At 50.8% G+C, this 17,913-nt stretch overlaps 1 protein-coding gene across 1 annotated transcript in view; it reads right to left on the bottom strand.

Moving 5' to 3' along the window:
* The window catches only part of LOC115933202 (mitochondrial proton/calcium exchanger protein-like), a gene marked incomplete at its 5' end in the record, with an annotated part of 33,630 nt that extends 21,218 nt beyond the window's left edge, over positions 1–12,412 (bottom strand). The window contains 3 exon segments of the mRNA XM_055377144.2: positions 77–220; positions 5,062–5,512; positions 12,315–12,412. Of these exon segments, the coding sequence (XP_055233119.2) occupies positions 77–220; positions 5,062–5,512; positions 12,315–12,412 (693 nt within the window).
* Positions 12,413–17,913: the final 5,501 nt, after the last annotated feature.

Here is a 17,913-nt window from a genome sequence, read left to right as displayed (position 1 = left end):
AAAGTCACAAACAAGGAAGCTATCACAATGAATTTCAGACTCATTCTAAAACAAGCGGTTGGGATGCTGCCCTTACCTTGAGTGACTGAGTCTCAAATGTGGATGGCAACACGTTGGGGAAGAGCTTCACAGCAACAGGCAGCAGAAACTCCATGAACGGCACCACCACGAACACAAGGAATGGCACCAGGCAGAAAAGGTCGGCGCAGATCCGGAGAAACTGGAAGGGGCGGAATCCATCAGAGGGGAGCAGAGCACATGTGGGAACAGGGGCAAGGGGTGTGAGCATTTCTCCTATAATGGTTTATAGGCACAACCTCAGGCAGCGACTCACAGGACCCACTGAGGACTCTAAGTTCCAGAACCACTTAGCAGACCATTCCCAAAACCCACTTCTTCCTCAGGGTCCAAAGCAGGTGCCAGCAGCCTCCAGAAAAGCAGGGTATGGTGCTGACACCAAGGGCCACTGGGTGCTCCCAGCGATCGAGTCCTCCAAGGACACCGGCCAGCACTCTGGGCTCGGGGGCCAGCAAGTGAGGGCTGCAGGCTGAGGACTGGGCATTACTAGTGTGGTGGAGAGTCACCAGGATAGGCTGAGCCACACGTTCTCTTGGAGGGTGCTCTATAAGGAGGGCTTCTCTTGTGTTTCCTAAGACTATACTACAAAGCTATCATTAGGAAAAAACCCGAGTATTTCATTGACATAAACAAACTAGTACTTGATGCCATTAAAGAAACATCCAATTTGAAATAATCAGAAATCCCTGTGAAGCCTGAACAACTGCTGGAAAACAGCGCGGGTGATGCTGCCCCTCCTTGGTGCTGCTCACAGGGGTCCCTTGGCCAAGGTGTTCCATGTAGTTCCTCCGTCTCCTGCGTTTCCACTGGCAACAAGTGAGCGTTCCCAGGGAGACACCCTGAGAGCAGCAATGTCCTCCTCCTCATCAGCCTCTCTCCCGACCCCGCACTCATTGAGCCAGCCTCCACTCTCATGGGCACAAAACAGGGGCTGCCTAACTCTCCTATCTCGTCATCTGCAGGAGGGGAGAACCCTGCCTTCCTATACATTCATTTTTCTGTTTGTTATCGCACTGGACCCATGGACTCCTGTATTTTTTGACTGATTTACAATTTACGGCTGTCTTTATTCCCAAACGGTGCCATATTTGGGCAGGACATATCCTTAAAGCTGGCACATGTGTTTTTTGATATGCCTCATTAATTTTTTTAGCAGTTCTACTGAGGTGTAATTTACATACCATAACGTTCAACTATTTTAAATAAATTTGATGATTTTTGGTAAATTTATACATTGCAAAACCATCACTAAAATCCAAATTTACAAGTTTTTTTTTTTTTTTTTTTTTTTTTTTTTTTGAGATGGCGTCTAGCTCTGTCACCCAGGCTGGAGTGCAATCGCCCGATCTTGGGTCATTGTATCTCCATCTCCCTGGTTCAAGCGATTCTCCTGCCTCGGCCTCCAGAGTAGCTGGGATTACAGACATGCGCCACCACGCCTAGCTAATTTTTTCTTATATTTTTGGTAGAGACAGGGTTTCACTATGTTGGCCAGGCTGGTCTCAAACTCCTGACCTCAGGTGATCTGCAGCACTGGCCTCCCAAAGTGCTGGATTACAGGCGTGAACCACCACACCCAACCAAGAAAATAACTTCTTAAATGTTTGTAAACACAAAAGCAGAACTACAAATCCCAACCTTTTAGAGCACATTTCAGTGCACAGGATTATCTTTTTTTTTACTTTTTATTTTTTTGAGATGGAGTCTCACTCTGTCTCCAGGATACAGTGCAGTGGGCGCGATCTCGGCTCACTGCAACCCCTGCCTCCTGAGTTCAAGTGATTCTCCTGCCTCAGCCTCCTGAGTAGTTGGGATTACATGCGCCCGCCACCACGACCGGCTAATTTTTGTATTTTTAGTAGAGACAGGGTTTCACCGTGTTGGCCAGGATGGTCTCGATCTCTTGACCTCGTGATCGGCCCGCCTCGGCCTTCCAAAGTTCTGGGATTACAGGCGTGAGCCACCGCGCCCGGCCAGGATTATCTTTAAAAAGGAAGGCTGGTGCCGGCTGCAGTGGCTTTGGGAAGCCTCCCAGCACTTTGGGAGGCCGAGGCAGCAGGACTGCTTGAGGTCAGGAGTTTGAGACCAGCCTTGGCAATATAGTGAGACCCAGTCTCTACGAAAAATTTAAAAATTAGCCTGGCATGGCAGCGTGCGTCTGTGGTCCCAGCTACATGGGAGGCTGAGGTAGGAGGATCCCTTATGCCCGGGAGGGCTGAGGCTTTGATTAGCCATGAGGTTGCAACTGCACTCCAGCCTGGGTGGGGGAGCGAGACCCTGTCTCAAAAATAAAAATAAGTAAATAAATAGTAGAGCCACAAAAAGGTAATATAAACCCCAAGAGCTAGAAACCATGAGGTGTTCTTGGGAGGAAAGGATGGAGCGGACAGGAGATGAGGCTGCACCTGGGAGAGAGTGGACTCGATTCCCACACAGGGCTGCACTCTCTGAGGCCCATGGTGTCCCATGGCTCTCACAGAAGCAAACAGTATCTGTGCTGAAGAAACTAGCTCACCACCTACATCACACAAGGTTTACCCCTCTGAAGTGAGATTCCATCTCTTTTAAATTAAAAAATTAATTTAAAATAAACTAATTGAGCTTCTAGAGTTAAAAACATAGGCACTGAAAATAAAACCTTGGTGACTGCATTAAACAAGAGTACTTCAGCTGAAAAGAGAATGAATAAAATAGAAAGAAAACATCTAGATTGCAGCCCCGAGACAAAGACAGAAAATGGAGAATCTTTTTAGAACCGTGAAGGACAGCAGGAGCTGGTGCACCGGAGGACAAACCAGGAGCCCCGAGAGCCTGGGCACTGGTGAGCAAGCAGGTTCTATCACAGATGGCAGATGTGGAACCTTGGGGTCAGAAGCACGGATCCCAAAAATAAAAACAACTCACCCAGAGGGACGCACGCAGCCCCTCCAGACAGGCCTTGAAGCAATTAAGACAGAAAGGGCCTGCACCAGAGGTGCAACTGCGCAGAGGCAGGCCCCTCCCAGGAAACAGCAGTGGAGAGCCAGGGCAGGGCATCAAGAGGGTGAAGGCATCGAGCGTGGCTGGAGGTGTGTGCTGGAAACTGCTGGTGGGAAAGAGTTGAAGCAGGAGCAGACGGTGTAGCAATTCAATTCGGTGGCGAGGTGCACCTTTCCATAGGTGTGGCGTTATGACAGGTATCGGTTCCTGGCTCAACTGCCCTTGTTACAGTCTTGTGATAATGTTAGGTGTGTCAGGCCTTGGGGGCAGGCCTCTGACCTCTCTACCCTCCTTTCACCTGCCCTAAGGCAGGTCACTAATCTTCCCAACTTCCTGACTATGGGTTTTAAGACCCTCCCTAAAGAGGGTTCCGTCCTATTCCCTGAGGGAAGCAATGCCCAAGAGGACTGGGTCCAAGGAGCTTCCAGAAAGCTGAACACGGTAGAGGTTCACCGGGGGTTGCACCCTGGGAAGCATGGAAGATCCATGCCTCTTCCCCGTACATACCTTGCCTTACGGTCTCTTCACCTGCATCCTTTGCACTATGCTTTATAGTAAACTGATAAATTTAAGTGTTTCTCTAAGTTCTGTGAGCCGCTCCAGCAAACTACTCGAACCCAAAGGGGCGGGGGTGGGTGTCACACCTCATGTAGCCCATAAATACATATACCTACTATGTACCCACAAAAATAAACAAAACAATTTAAAAACAAAGAGGGGGCCAGGCACAGTGGCCCATGCCTATAATCCCAGCACTTTGCGAGGCCAAGGCAGGTGGATCACTTGAGGCCAGGAGTTCAAGAGCAGCCTGGCCAACACGGTGAAACCCCTCTCTACTAAAAATGCAAACATTAGCCGGGTGTGATGGTATATGCCTGTAGTCCCAGCTACTCAGGTGGCTGAGGCAGGAGAATCACTTGAACCCAGGAGGCGGAGGTTGCAGCGAGCTGAGATTGTGCCACTGCACTCAGGCCTGGGTGACAGAGTGAGACTCTGCCTCAAAAAATAAAAATAAGGTTGGGCGCGGTGGTTCACGCCTGTAATCCCAGCACTTTGGGAGGCTGAGGTGGGCAGATCATGAGGTCAGGAGATCGAGACCATCCTGGCTAACACGGTGAAACCCCGTCTCTACTAAAAATACAAAAAATTAGCCGGGTGTGGTGGCGGGCACCTGTAGTGCCAGCTACTCAGGAGGCTGAGGCAGGAGAATGGTGTGGACCCCGGGGGGCGGAGCCTGCAGTGAGCCGAGATCGCGCCACTGCACTCCAGCCTGGGCGGCAGTGACACTTCGTCTCAAAAAATAAATAAATAAATAAATAAATAAATAAATAAATAAATAAATAAATAAAAATAATCATGATAATAATAAAAAAAAAACGAAGCGGGGGTGGTGGGAACCTAACTTGAAGCCAGTCTGTCAGAAGTTCCGAGAGGCCTGGACTTGAGACTGGTAGGGGGCATCTTGGGGACAGAGCCCTCACCCTGTGGGATCTGATGTTATCTCTGGGTAGACGGTATCAGGACTGAATCAGAGGACACCCAGCTGGTGTCTGCTGCGTGGTCTTCCATGTTGATGACTGTTGTGGTGGAGGGTAGAGGAAATACACAGGTAAACCGAGTTTTTCGTAGGCAATAGGTTTTACCGATTTTTATTCTCTACCAAACAGAAAGCAAGCACTAAAAATAGTTTTCAAGCAGTCTACAGAGTGAAAAGAATTTGGGCACGGCCCAGCACGGTGGCTCACACCTGCAATCCCAACACTTTAGGAGGCTGAGGTGGGAGGATCATTTAAGCCCAGGAGCTTGAGACCAGCCTGGGCAGCAAAGTGGGACCCTGGATCTATAAAAAACAATTAGCCAGGTGTGGTGGCACATGCCTGTGGTCCCAGATACTCGGGAGGCTGAGGCAGGAGGATCGCCCATGCCCAGGAAATTGCGCCACTGCACTCCAGCCTGGGTGATAGAGCAAGAAAGAAAAGAAAGGACTAGAAATGTCCCCATTACCTGCCTGCACTCCCGGCGGGTCAGGCTGTGGCCGTTGAGGATGCGCCAGAGCATGCGTGCCGCGATCTTGGTGTCGATCCATAGCAGGCGGAAGCCATGGTAGTAGTGCTTCAGCTCGTCCAGCACCCTCTGCCCCAGGGACTTCTTCACCACCACCTCTGCGGGGGGGCTGTACACCGGGCCGCCTTCCTCCAGCTTCTTGTTCTTGTCCTTCAAGGACTTGAGGGACTTCTCTACTACTGAGTCATCGCGAACAGGGCGCGAAGAGTGCCAGCCACGCACAGGGAGGCACTGAGGTCCCACAGCCACAAAACCCACAGAGGTAGAGGTCCATGGCGCTCTCGACACTATGCGAAGGCACTGGGGCCTCAGAGTCCAGCAGCCAAGGTGATCGCCTCTGGAGGATGAGGACACAGGCTGGATGGGAGTGCAGCAGCCAAACGGAACATTCCTTGAAAAGGGAAGAGTGGAAAACAGTAGTAAGAGCCAGCACTAGCCTTTGACAGCTCAGCACCGAACACCAACAGCAGCAAAACCCACATGCCCCGTGCCTTGCCATGTCACAACCACACACAATCCCACCTACTTCCTGATGTTTGCACTGCCCGCTGGGGAGCCCTTCGGAAGGGAGGCCAGGACAGTGTGCAGCCCCCTCAGCCCCACACCACGTCGGACAGGAGCGTGGGCTGGCGATCCCCACAGAAAGGCAGGCAGGTCAGACACAAACACAATCAGCAAAGGCTGGATCCCTGGGTGGGTCTCCCAGGCCCACTCCCAGAGACTTGGGGAGGTAGGGTGCATTGCTTTGGCACTTCATGGGGGAATGGAGTGCAGAGCAGAGACTTTGTTGACTTTGGAGGTCCTCTCCTCCAACGAGTGACTTTCTGGAAAGACCCGTGGCTCTTGAACAAGTCCTGCAAATCAGTAAGGGTGCTCGCTGACCTCAGGCCTCTACACTAGCTGCCCGCAGGCACCAGAGCAAAACAACAAAATCCAAAGAATAAGGGCCAAGGCCCATCTCCTCCTCCTCTACTCGCCTGCCCACTCTGTCCGGCACCAGCAGGCTCCAAGCCCAGAGCCTCACACCTGCCCGCCCGCCTGGACATCCCTAGCTCATGCCCTTGCTTCACTCAGACCTCCCTGACCACTCCACCGCTCTCACCTCTCATCCACAGCGCTGCCTCCGAGCGGGTGCCCTGCTGACATCTGGCCATCTCAGAGACCAGGCGCACACTGTGTGCACATTTGCTTTCTCCCAACTGGAATGTAGGCCAGCGAGGGCCAGAGAGCAGGCTCCAGGCCTCACAGGCAGCAGTGGGAGGCTGGCACTAACCCAGACCCATCTCGGTCCATGCTGCATCGGCCCCAGTGGCCGCCTGTGCCATATCCACCCACAGAAAGGCCTTGAGGAGGCCACTGCAGCCTAAGCTTCTGCAGCATAGACCGTGCCTGGCCCAGAACCTACGGTTTGTGTGCCAACACAGAGACCATCATCTGACCGCAGCGTGGTGCCACGCCACCATTTACAGTCCAAAATTCAAACAGCTGACCTGCGCAAGGCCCATTCAGCCTCACGATCTCCTGCGTGTCTTGCTTGGCACACTAGAAACTCCCCTGCTGATTGGACACAAATCCCCCTGGGTGGCCCTAGCTCACCTAAAAGGCCATGTGTGTCGCATAACTTCACATCAGCTCCTCCTGCTTCCATCAGCTCTCTGTGCCTGGCCTGACACCCGCAGCAAGGCCCGAGCTCCGGAGCAGACTGTTAGAGCTCAAATTCCAGCTCCACTACTTACTGCTGCGTGACCTTGACTGAGTAATTTAACCTCTCTGTGCTTTGGGAGCATTCCTCGTGAATTTGTGTGTTAACAGATACTAAGTACCAGGACGGTACCTGCAACGTGGGAACACCCACCAACGACGTGGCTCTCGTGATTACCACCGCCTTGCAGCCTCGGAGAAGCCACCAATCAGGGCTGGAAGCCAGGCGGGGAACTCTGTGGACCCACTGCTAATTTCTCAGATGGGGATCCTCGGCTTGCAGCCCAGAGAGGGCAGTGCGGCTGGTGCAGGGCACTGTCAGCCCAGGGCAGCTTAGAGTGAGCACACACCAGGATCGGAAGCCCGAGAAGCAGGGGCTCCACTCTGCACCAGTAATGGTCTGGGGACCTCCCCCAAGGACTCTCCCAGGCTCAAAATCTTCCCTCAATTACAGACATGCAAACCCAACACTGACCTCACAGAGAGGTTCTCAAGAATACGGGAAATAGACACATCGAAGGTGCCTGGTGGACACCAATGAGGCCTGGGAGGGGTGGGAAGGGGGACAGGCACCCCACCTCGGTCACCTCCCCAATCCCTGTGAGGGCAGCTTCAGACTCTCTCCAGGTGCTGGTCCAGCCCCAGCCACCATGTCTCTAGGTTCTCCTCAGCTCTGGGGTCACCTCTGAGCCAGGAAGGGGCCCCTGAATCCACGCAGTCTTGAGTCAAGGCGTGCCGAGAGCCGAGCCACACACAATGCAGCAGAGCCCACGCAGGCTCAGACTGCCCCCTGGCCAGGCTGTGTTCCTTCTGTGAGGTGGGCTCACCTCCCTGTGTGGGTGATGACAGTGCCCACACATGGGAATACACCTCCCCCCTGCATCAAGCTGAATTACACAACTCCACAACCCTCAGTTAGCAAGGAAGATGGTGGCTTCCACAAGAAGGCATGATGCCAGCAGTCATGGGGTGTCGACAGGCAAAGACGAAGACTCGGAAAAACAGACCAGGCAGAGAAGCACACGGCGGACTCAGTGAAGGCAGGGAGCCATCCAGAGTTGGGCACACCTACAGGGGCCTGGTCCTCACCACAGTAACATCCCCCGGCAAATCCCATCAGCATTCACGCTAAGTACAGATTTAGAAATAAAAATAGCCTCACATCAGCTGAGGTTTCCCCACTGAGTGAGATTCAAGTTTGCTGGGTCTCACAACTGCTGTCTTACAGTTTGCTTACCCAAAGTCTGGGTGCTGCTTCTCTGCCTTTGTTTCTATGAGAAAGAAGGCTGGAAGCTGCTACATAACGTCCACGATGTTCTCTTGGATCGAAAATACTCCAGCAGGGCGCAGTGGCTCACATCTGTAATCCCAGTGCTTTGGGAGGCCAACGTGGGTGGATCACTTGAGGCTGGGAGTTCAAGACCAGCCTGGCCAACATAGTGAAACCCTGTCTCTGCTAAAACTACAAAAATTAGCAGGGCGTGGTGGAACACACCTGTAATCTCAGTTACTTGGAGGGCTGAGGCGTGAGAACTGCTTGAAGCCGGGAGGTGGAGGCTGCAGGGAGGCAGAGGCTACAGTGAGCCGAGATTGTGCCACTGCACTCCAGCCTAGGTGACAGAGTGAGACTGTCTTAAAAAAAAAAATGCTCTATCAGCTGGGCACCATGGCTCACAGCTGTAATCCCAGCACTACACGAGGCCAAGGCAGGAGCGCTGCTCAAGTCCAGGAGTTCGAACCCAGCCTGGGCAACATAGTGAGACCTTGTCTCTACAGAAAAAAAAAAAAAAGGCCAGGCACAGTGGCTCACGCCTGTAATCCTAGCACTTTGGGAGGCCGAGGTGGGCAGATCACGAGGTCAGGAGTTTGAGACCAGCCTGGCCAATATGGTGAAACCCCGTCTTTACTAAAAGTACAAAAATTAGCTGGGCATGGTGGCACACGCCTATCATTTCAGCTACTCGGGAGGCTGAGGCAGGAGAATTGCTTGAACTTGGGAGGCGGAGGTTGCAGTGAGCCGAGATTGTGCCACTACACCCCAGCCTGGGCGATGAAGTGAGACTCTGTCCATAATTCTTTTTTCTTTTTTTTTTTTTTTCGAGACACAGTTTTGCTCTGTCATCCAGGCTGGAGTGCAGTGGTACAATCTGGGCTCACTGCAACCTCCACCTTCCAGGTTCACAAAGTTCTCCTGCCTCAGCCACCAAGTAGCTGGGATTATAGGCATGTGCCACCACACCCAGGTAATTTTTGTATTTTTAGTAGAGATGAAGTTTCGCCATGTTGGCCAGGCTGGTCTTGAACTCCTAACCTCAAGTGATCTGCCCACCTCGGATTACAGGCATGAGATTACAGGCATGAGCCGCTGCACCTTGCCTCATCCATAATTATTATATTATTATTTTTTGAGACAGACTCTCCCTCAGTTGCCCAGGCTGGAGCGCAGCGGTGTGATCCTGGCTCACTGCAACCTCCACCTCCTGGGTTCAAGCGATTCTCCTGCCTCAGCCTCCCAAGTACCTGGGACTACAGGCGCGCACCATCACACCCAGTTATTTTTGTATTTTTAGTAGAGACGGGGTTTCACCGTGTTGGCCAGGCTGGTCTTGAACTTCTGGCCTCAAGTGATCTGCCCACCTCAACTTCCCAAAGTGCTGGGATTAGAGACGTGAGCCACTGTGCCCGGCCTCATCCATAATTCTTGATAAGTAGACAAGTCCATTAAAACAGCCGTACAGTCCTCATTGTTTAAATTTTTAAGTAGATGTTCAAAATTGGGAACTTTAAAAAAAGTTACGTGAATAAAGTACAGCTCTTATGTTTTGTTGTTAGCCCAGGCTGGAGTACAGTGGCGCCATCTCGGCTCACTGCAACTGCCACCTCCCGGGTCCTGGTTCAAGCGATTCTCCTGCCTCAGCCTCCTGAGTAGCTGGGATTACAAGAACATACCACCATGCCCAGCTGATTTTTGTATTTTTATTAGAGATGGGGTTTCACCATGTTGGCTACGCTGGTCTTGAACTCCTGACCTCATGATCTGCCCGACTCAGCCTCCAAAAGTGTTAGGATTACAGGTGTTAGCCACCGTGCCTGGCCAGCATTTATGTTTTAGTATGAAATTTAAATGCTAAAAAGTTGCTTGACAAATTCAACATCCATTCCTAATAAAAAGAGTAACAGACAGAACAAAGATTACTTAAACCCAAAAGCTAACATCATATGTCACAAACACTAGATCCTGTATTGTCTGCTATTGTGATACCACATGACTGACTACAGCTGTTCTGACACAGATCTGGCTACTGAGCTAAGAAATGAAACCACCTCAGAAGCAGAAGCCCTGGGAAAGAAGAGGCAGATGATTACTATGTACTAAGATCACAGCCATAAACTAAACCTGGGCTGCTACAAGAGCTGAACAAATAACAGGAAAGGGGCCAGATACAAGAAAATTGTACAACTTAGCAACTTATGGGACAGCAATGATCACTTAGAAAAGATAATGAAAAGAAATAATGAAAATAATAAACATCTGGGAATTATCTAAAATGCAATGCATGTGGCCTATACAAAGAAAACAGGCCGGATGCAGTGGCTCACTCCTGTAATCCCAGCACTTTGGGAGGCCAAAGGCAGGAGGACTGCTTGAGTCCAGGAGTTGAAGAGCAGCCTGGACAACATAGTGAGAACCCGTCTCTACAAAAAATACCAAAAAGAAAAAAATTTAGCAAGGCATGTTGGTAATGCCTGTAGTCCCAGCTACTCAGGAGGCTAAGGTGGGAGAATGGCTTGAGCCTGGGAGATCAAAGCTGCAGTGAGCCATGATTGCACCACTGCACTCTAGCCTGGGCAATGAACAGAATGAGATCCTGTCTCAAAAAAAAAAAAAAAAGTAATATTCCTTCCCAACTGGTTTAATGACACTTCAGATACAATCCCAAAAAGACTGTTTTAGAAGTGAAATGGTTCAGCTCATCTAGAAGGAAGGTCCAGACGGACGAGGTTTGGGGGAACTGGTCCCCAGGGAGGAACAACTGCTGGAGAACTCACTAAAGAAAATAACGGGAGCAGCTAGGCGTGGTGGCTCACACCTGTAATCCCAGCACTTTGGGAGGCCGAGGTAGGTGGATCACCTGAGGTCAGGAGTTTGAGATGAGCCTGGCTAATGTGGTGAAAATTTTGTACTTTTGTACTAAAAATGCAAAAATTAGCTGGGTGTGGTGGCGGTGTCTCTAATCCCAGCTACTCGCGAGGCTGAGGCAGATAACTGCTTGAACCCGGGAGGTGGAGATTGCAGTGGGCGGAGATCATGCCACTGCATTCCAGCTTGGCGACAGCGCGAGACTCTGTCTCAAAAAAAATAAAAAAGAAAAAAAAAAAGAAAATGCAAGCTTAAGCAAAAAGACATAAGAAAACCAATTTCTTTTCTCATCCAAAGTTATAATAAAACGTTATTCGTAGACCTTAAAGTTGCAGTTTCTGCCAGGCATGGTGGCTCACACCTATAATCCCAGCACTTTGGGAGGCTAAGGCAGGCGGATCACGGGAGATCAGGAGTTCAAGACCAGCCTGGCCAACATGGTGAAACCCCATCTCTAATAAAAATACAAAAATTAGCCAGGCGCGGCCGGACGCGGTGGCTCATGCCTGTAATCCCAGCACTTTGGGAGGCCATGGCGGGCGGATCACGAGGTCAGGAGATTGAGACCATCCTGGCTAACATGGTGAAACCCCATCTCTACTAAAAATACAAAAAATTAGCCGGGCGTGGTGGCGGGCGCCTGTAGTTCCAGCTACTTGGGAGGCTGAGGCAGGAGGATGGCATGAACCCGGGAGGTGGATCTTGCAGTGAGCTGATATTGCGCCACTGCACTCCAGCCTGGGTGACAGAGCGAGACTCCGTCTCAAAAAAAAAAAAAAAAAAAATTAGCCAGGTGCAGTGAGGCATGCCTGTAATCCCAGCTACTCGGGAGGTTGAAGCAGGAGAATCACTTGAACCTGGGAGGCAGAGGTTGCAGTGAGCCAAGCATGTGCCACTGCACTCCAGTCTGGGTGACAGAGCAAGGCTCTGTCTCAAAAAAAAAAAAAAAAAGTTGCAGTTTCCAAGGACCTACAGACATTAAATGATACTTGCTGTACATCAAAATACTGACACTGGGCACTTTGAGGGCACAGTGGCCAGTGCCCACTCCAACTGGGAGTCCAACAATTAAATTCCATTTAATTCCTGTTAGGGGACAGGAAGCCTTCTGTCCCCAGCTCTCCAAGTGCAACTGGGCACTGAGGTTAGGAATGTTTCTATACTGCCTATAGATTCACTGAGGCATGTGACAATCATTTTCAAAATGGAAAGATAAAAGTTTAAAAGAAACAAAGAACAGGAAAGTAGGATACACTGTTTCCCTCAAAAATCAAGAGTCACTCGTGACTCTCCACCATTTTCAAACCCTGTTTTCAAACAGACAGGTGCAGAGTGATACTGATTTACTCACAGGCAGTTCCTCAACCCCAGGGTGCTGGCACAGCTGAGATGAGCAGGATCCCCTGGACTACCTGTAACAGGAACAGGGGAAAATAAATGAGTAGTAAATCAGGGATTTATACTGATACCTTTTTTTGTTGTTGGTTTTTGGAGTTTCGCTCTTGCGCCCAGGCTAGAGTGCAATGGCGTGATCTCGGCTCACTGCAACCTCCACCTCCTGGGTTTAATCGATTCTCCTGAGTAGCTGGAATTACAGGTGCCCACCACCATGCCCAGCTAATTTTTTTTTTTTTTTTTCAGTAGAGACAGGGTTTCACCATGTTGGCCAGGCTGGTCTCAAGCTGCTGACTTCAGGTGATCCGCCCGCCTTGGCCTCCCAAAGTGCTGGGATTACAGGCATGAGCCACCGTGCCCAGCCTTTTGTTCATTTTGATTTATTTGACTTTGCCCAGGCTGGAATGCAGTGGTACAGTCACGGCTCCCTGCAGCCTTGAACTCCTGGGCTCAAGGGATCCTTTTGCCTCAGCCTCCCAAGTAGCTGGGACTACAGGTGTGCACCATCATGCCAGGCTAATTTTTGTAAAGACGGGGTTTCGTTTTGTTGCCTAGGCTGGTCTCCAACTTTTGGCCTCAAGCGACCCTCCTGCATTGGTCTCCCAAAGTGTTGGGATTACAGGCGTGAGCCACCACGCCCAGCCTGAAACCTTCTTTTAAGTCTGAAAGAAGGCGGGGCGCCGTGGCTCACGCCTGTAATCCCAGCACTTTGGGAGGCAAAGGCGAGTGGATCACCTGAGGCCAGGAGTTCAAGACCAGCTTGACCAGCAGTGAAACCTCGTCCCTACTAAAAATACAAAATTAGCCGGGTATGGCGGCACGTGCTTGTAATCCCAGCTACTTGGGAGGCTGAGTCAGGAGAATCGCTTGAACCTGGAAGGCAAAGGTTGCAGTGAGCTGAGATCGCACCATTGCACTCCAGCCTGGGCAACAAGAGTGAAACTCCGTCTCAAAAAGAAAAAAAAAATCTGAAAGAGTACAGATCTCTTTTGTAGAAACCTCTGTAAGTTTCTGGAAGCCAGTTCTGACTGTTGGAAGGTTTCAGAGCACTGCTAAGTGAAGGGTCTGCCCCAGTTATGAAAACAGTATCTCAAAGTAGTCCTAAAAAAAGATGGGAAGCCTCAAGTAGATCCTGACTCCAGACACCCCAAGAGGGAAGCCAAGCAGGCCAGCCCTAGGGAGGGAGCACTCCTACCGGTGGCACCATCCCCACTCACTTCAGCTGGCTCTGGTGGAAACATGACCTCTATGCAGACAGCCCTATAGAGCAAGCAATGATCCCAAGGGGCAAGAGCTGTAAGAATTACTAGAACCGGACCGGGCGCAGTGGCTCACGCCTGTAATCCCAGCACAGTCGTGAACCCAGGAGGCAGAGCTTCCAGTGAGCTGAGATCGCACCACTGCACTGCAGCCTGGGCGACAGAGCAAGACTCTGTCTCAAAAAAAAAAAAAAAAAAAAAAAAAAAAGAATTACTAGAACCACAGGCCAGGCATAGTGGCTCACGCCTGTAATCCCAGCACTTTGGGAGGCTGAGGCGGGTGGATCACCTGAGGTCAGGAGTTCAAGACCAGCCTGGCCCACATGGTGAAACACCATCTCCACAAAAATAAAAAAAAATTAGCCGGACATGATGGCAGGTGCCTGTAATCCCAGCTACTCGGGAGGCTGAGGCAGGATAATCACCTGAACCCGGGAGGCAGAGGTTGCAGTGAGCTGAGATCACGCCATTGCACTCAAAAAAAAAAAAAGAGAAGAACCACAAAAACACCAAGAGTAAGCCATTTCTTGTATAAACAACAGTGATAAGTGTACAGCACATTTTTAGGATTTCAACATGTTTTTGATGCTTTCCCTAACTTGCTCTAGTTCCTATAAGCATAAAGTCAGAGTTCATTCATACTACTGACATTCAGAGCCCATTGTGATCAAACTTCATGCTGGGAACAAGACAGGAATAGGAGCAGCAGGGTCAGAGGCACCAGCCCACGGAGGTGCCAGGCCAGGCTGTGCAGAGGCTAGGCGGTGCCGGGAGCCAGCAGGTAGCACCCTGAGATGCTCAGTGACCTTGAACCTCCAGGCAGTGGGGTTGCAATGAGTCAACAGCCAGGGAGCAGCAAGTGCAGCTTTAAGATGGGGGGAGCCCACTGCAGCCGGCAACGAGAGCCACCGTGAGAGGAGGGACAAGATGGGGAGGGCAGGCACTGACCCTGCTCCTAGTGGACCGATACGTCACTTCACCTCATTTAACAGGAGGCAACTCTCCTGGTTCTGTGGGGAAGGAAATTCCTACTACGTGCCACATTTAGGGCTTGTAACAGTCCGGTCTGTGAACTGGGAGCCGGGTTAAGGGGAAAATGTTGGCTATGTTCTCATACACAGCAAGTTACATTTTAAGTTAAAATTAAAAGCACAGCACACGTGAGCATGCCAAGGCCCTTCTCACTCCAGCTGAGACTAGCTTTGGCCCCCACCTGTCTCCACATGAAGAGGGCCCAGCGCATTCTCCGCTATCCTCCCCACACCATGGCACCTTCAGCCCCTCCACCCCTGCCCCGGCCAGCTCCTGTGCCTCAAGGGCTCAGCCCGGCAAGCAGGCAGGCTGGCAGGTCACCCAGAGTTCCCTGGTCTGTCCCCCAGTGACCCTACCTTCTCTCTAACACTGCCTGTCCCACTGGCTCCCTTACTAGGCTCTCCCCAAAACCTGTTCTGATGGCTTCTGTCCCCAGCTCTCCAAGGAACCCCCAGTCAAGGCCGTTCGGGGTGATGGGGATCATTGCTCTGCATCCCTCACGAGCACAGGTGTCATCTGTGGCCAGGCCCTGCTGGGAGCCCTTCTGTTCTTTTTTCCAACACCAACGAATTCTCCAACTGGGAGTCCAACAATTTAATTCCATACTGACACTACCCAGAGTTAGTGCAGACCTCACAGGGTACGGGCTCAGTCCCACAAGACTGCCTCCACTCCATGTGCCCAGGCTTACCCAACTTCAGCTGACCACACATTTGAGGGTTCCCATGACCGCCTTGGTTTTGATCATTCACAAGAAAGACTCAGATGTCAGCAATGGGCTCTACTTGCTATCCCAGTTTATTATAAAGGGTACCTAGGAACAACCAGACAGCAAGGCCAGGGAGGTCCCGAGCACAGGATCCTTCGTCCTGCGGAGCTGGGTGGACACCAGTGGGAAGCCTTGCCAGCCTCCTCACCCAGAAGCTCTCATCAAGCCTTCATGACTGATTACAGTATTGGCCCACTGGCCACGGGGACTGAACTAAATCTCCAAACCCTCTCCCCTCCCCGGAAGGGGCAGGAAGTTCCCACCCTCTAATCACAGCATGGCCAGCACCTCAATCTCAGGGCCTGCCTGGAGTCACCTCATCAGCATAAACTCAGGTGCAGTGATAACGAATAACAGAAGACACTCCCAAACTCACGCCTGTAATCCTAGCACTTTGGGAGGCCAAGGCGGGTGGATCGCTGCTGAGCTCAGGAGTTAAGCCTGGGCAACAGAGACCCTGTCTACAAAAAATTTAAAACATCAGCTGGCAGGAGGATCGCTTAGAGGCTGCAGTGAGCCATGATCAAGCTACTGTACTCCAGCCTGGGTGACAGAGCAAGACCCTGTCTCAAAATACAAACAAATGAAAAAAGACACTCCCATCATTCAGGAAACTTCCAGGGTTTTCAGCCCTCAGTGCTGGTGCCAGGATCAGGTCAAAGAACAAACAAACCTTTCTTCATCTGGCTTCACCCTTGCCGCTCCTGGGAGATCCTCCCTACCTGACCTCCACCTCCTCCCCAGGCAATCTCTTCCCTGACTTGAATACACACGCCCCACAGGTCTGATGGGCACGGCACAGTCCACACCTCCAAAAACTCTCAACTAGCGCCCCTCCTCATTCTGCTCCTCCCCAAGTCCTCCCCAGTTCCAACAAATGGCACTGTTGTCCCCAGGCGGCTCAGGCCAGAGGTCACCTCTCCCACACAGCCCTTAGAGTCAACCCTGCTTCTGCTCATAAAGCGACTTCCTCCCAAAAAGGACAATATGGAGAGGTGGGAGAAGAGTAACTGGGCAGTGAAAAACCTGACAAACACCACTTCAGCCTACTAATCAAGGTCAACATCAACAGTGACAAATCATTTGGACAGCATGGAGCCTCGACGTGAAGTGATAAGGATGCTTCACCTCTGTGGTCTTCCTCCTGAAAAACCAACTTTCCCAGCTTAATTATGAGGAAACATCAAGAAATACCAGTAGAGCAGCACCCTACACTCCACCTGGGCAGTACTCCTCAAAGCTGTCAAGGTCACTGCAGACAAGGAAAGCCTGAGAGGCAATCAAGAAGGGTAGTACAGATGGGTCCTGGGACAGAAAAAGGACCTCAGAATGAAGAACGGGAGAGTAAAGAAAATCTGAATATGTTATGGACTTTAGTGAACAGTAACAGATCAATGTCAGTTCATTAACTGTGACAACGAACCCTACTCATCTAAGATGTTAATAGCAGGGGCCTGCAGCACTCCACTCGGTGTGTCACTCATAAGTTCAGGGACCTCCTCCACAGTCCAGCCCTGGGTCTCGCTGGCTCTGAAATCCCTACTGTTTCTACAGCAGACCTGCCAGTGTCCCTGTCACAAAGCACAGTAGTAACTACAGAAGACATTTGTGTTCCTGAAATGACAGAATCGCACATAAAAAGCTAATTATTATTATTATTTATCAAAAATCTGCTACATAAGCACGAAGTGTTAAAAGTACTTTTATCACCATCAAGAGGTCCAGAGAGAGCTCTAACATCTAACACAGCAACTGGAAAGACCAAATGCTGAGCTCCCCCTTCAGACTGTGCAGTTCCACCCCTCAACATCCTCTCACCACTCCAAAAGTTTCAGTGGCTAACCAGCCATTATTGTTAAAAATTACAAGAATTGGCCAGGCGGGGTGGCTCACGCCTGTAATCCCAGCACTTTGGGAGGCTGAAGTGGGTGGATCACGAGGTCAGCAGTTCAAGACCGGCCTGACCAACATGGTGAAACCCCATCTCTACTAAAAATACAAAAATTAGCCAGGCATGAGGGTGGGCGCCTGTAATCCCAGCTACTCAGGAAGCTGAGGCAGGAGAATCGCTTGAACCTGGAAGGCAGAGATTGCAGTGAGCCAAGATCATGCCACTGCACTCCAGCCTGGATGACAGAGCAAGACTCCATTTCAAAAAAAAAAAGAAAAAGAAAAAAATTACAAGAATTGGGGGCCGGGCGCGGAGGCTCACGCCTGTAATCCCAGCACTTTGGGAGGCCGAGGTGGGTGGATCACCTGAGGTCAGGAGTTCGAGACCCGCCTGGCCAAGACGGAGAAAACAGTCTCTACTAAAAATACAAAAATTAGCCAGTCATGGTGGCGGGTGCCTATAATTCCAGCAACTTGGCAGGCTGAGGTAAGAGAATCACTTGAATCCAGGAGGTGGAGTTTGCAGTGAGCCAAGATCACACCACTGCACTCTAGCCTGAGCAACAGATTGAGACTCTGTCTCCAAAAAAAAAAAAAAAAAAATA

Source organism: Gorilla gorilla, chromosome 12, assembly GCF_029281585.2.
Source record: "Gorilla gorilla gorilla isolate KB3781 chromosome 12, NHGRI_mGorGor1-v2.1_pri, whole genome shotgun sequence".
NCBI classification, from domain to species: Eukaryota; Metazoa; Chordata; class Mammalia; order Primates; family Hominidae; genus Gorilla; species Gorilla gorilla.
This window is presented reverse-complemented; position numbering and strand designations above follow the sequence as displayed.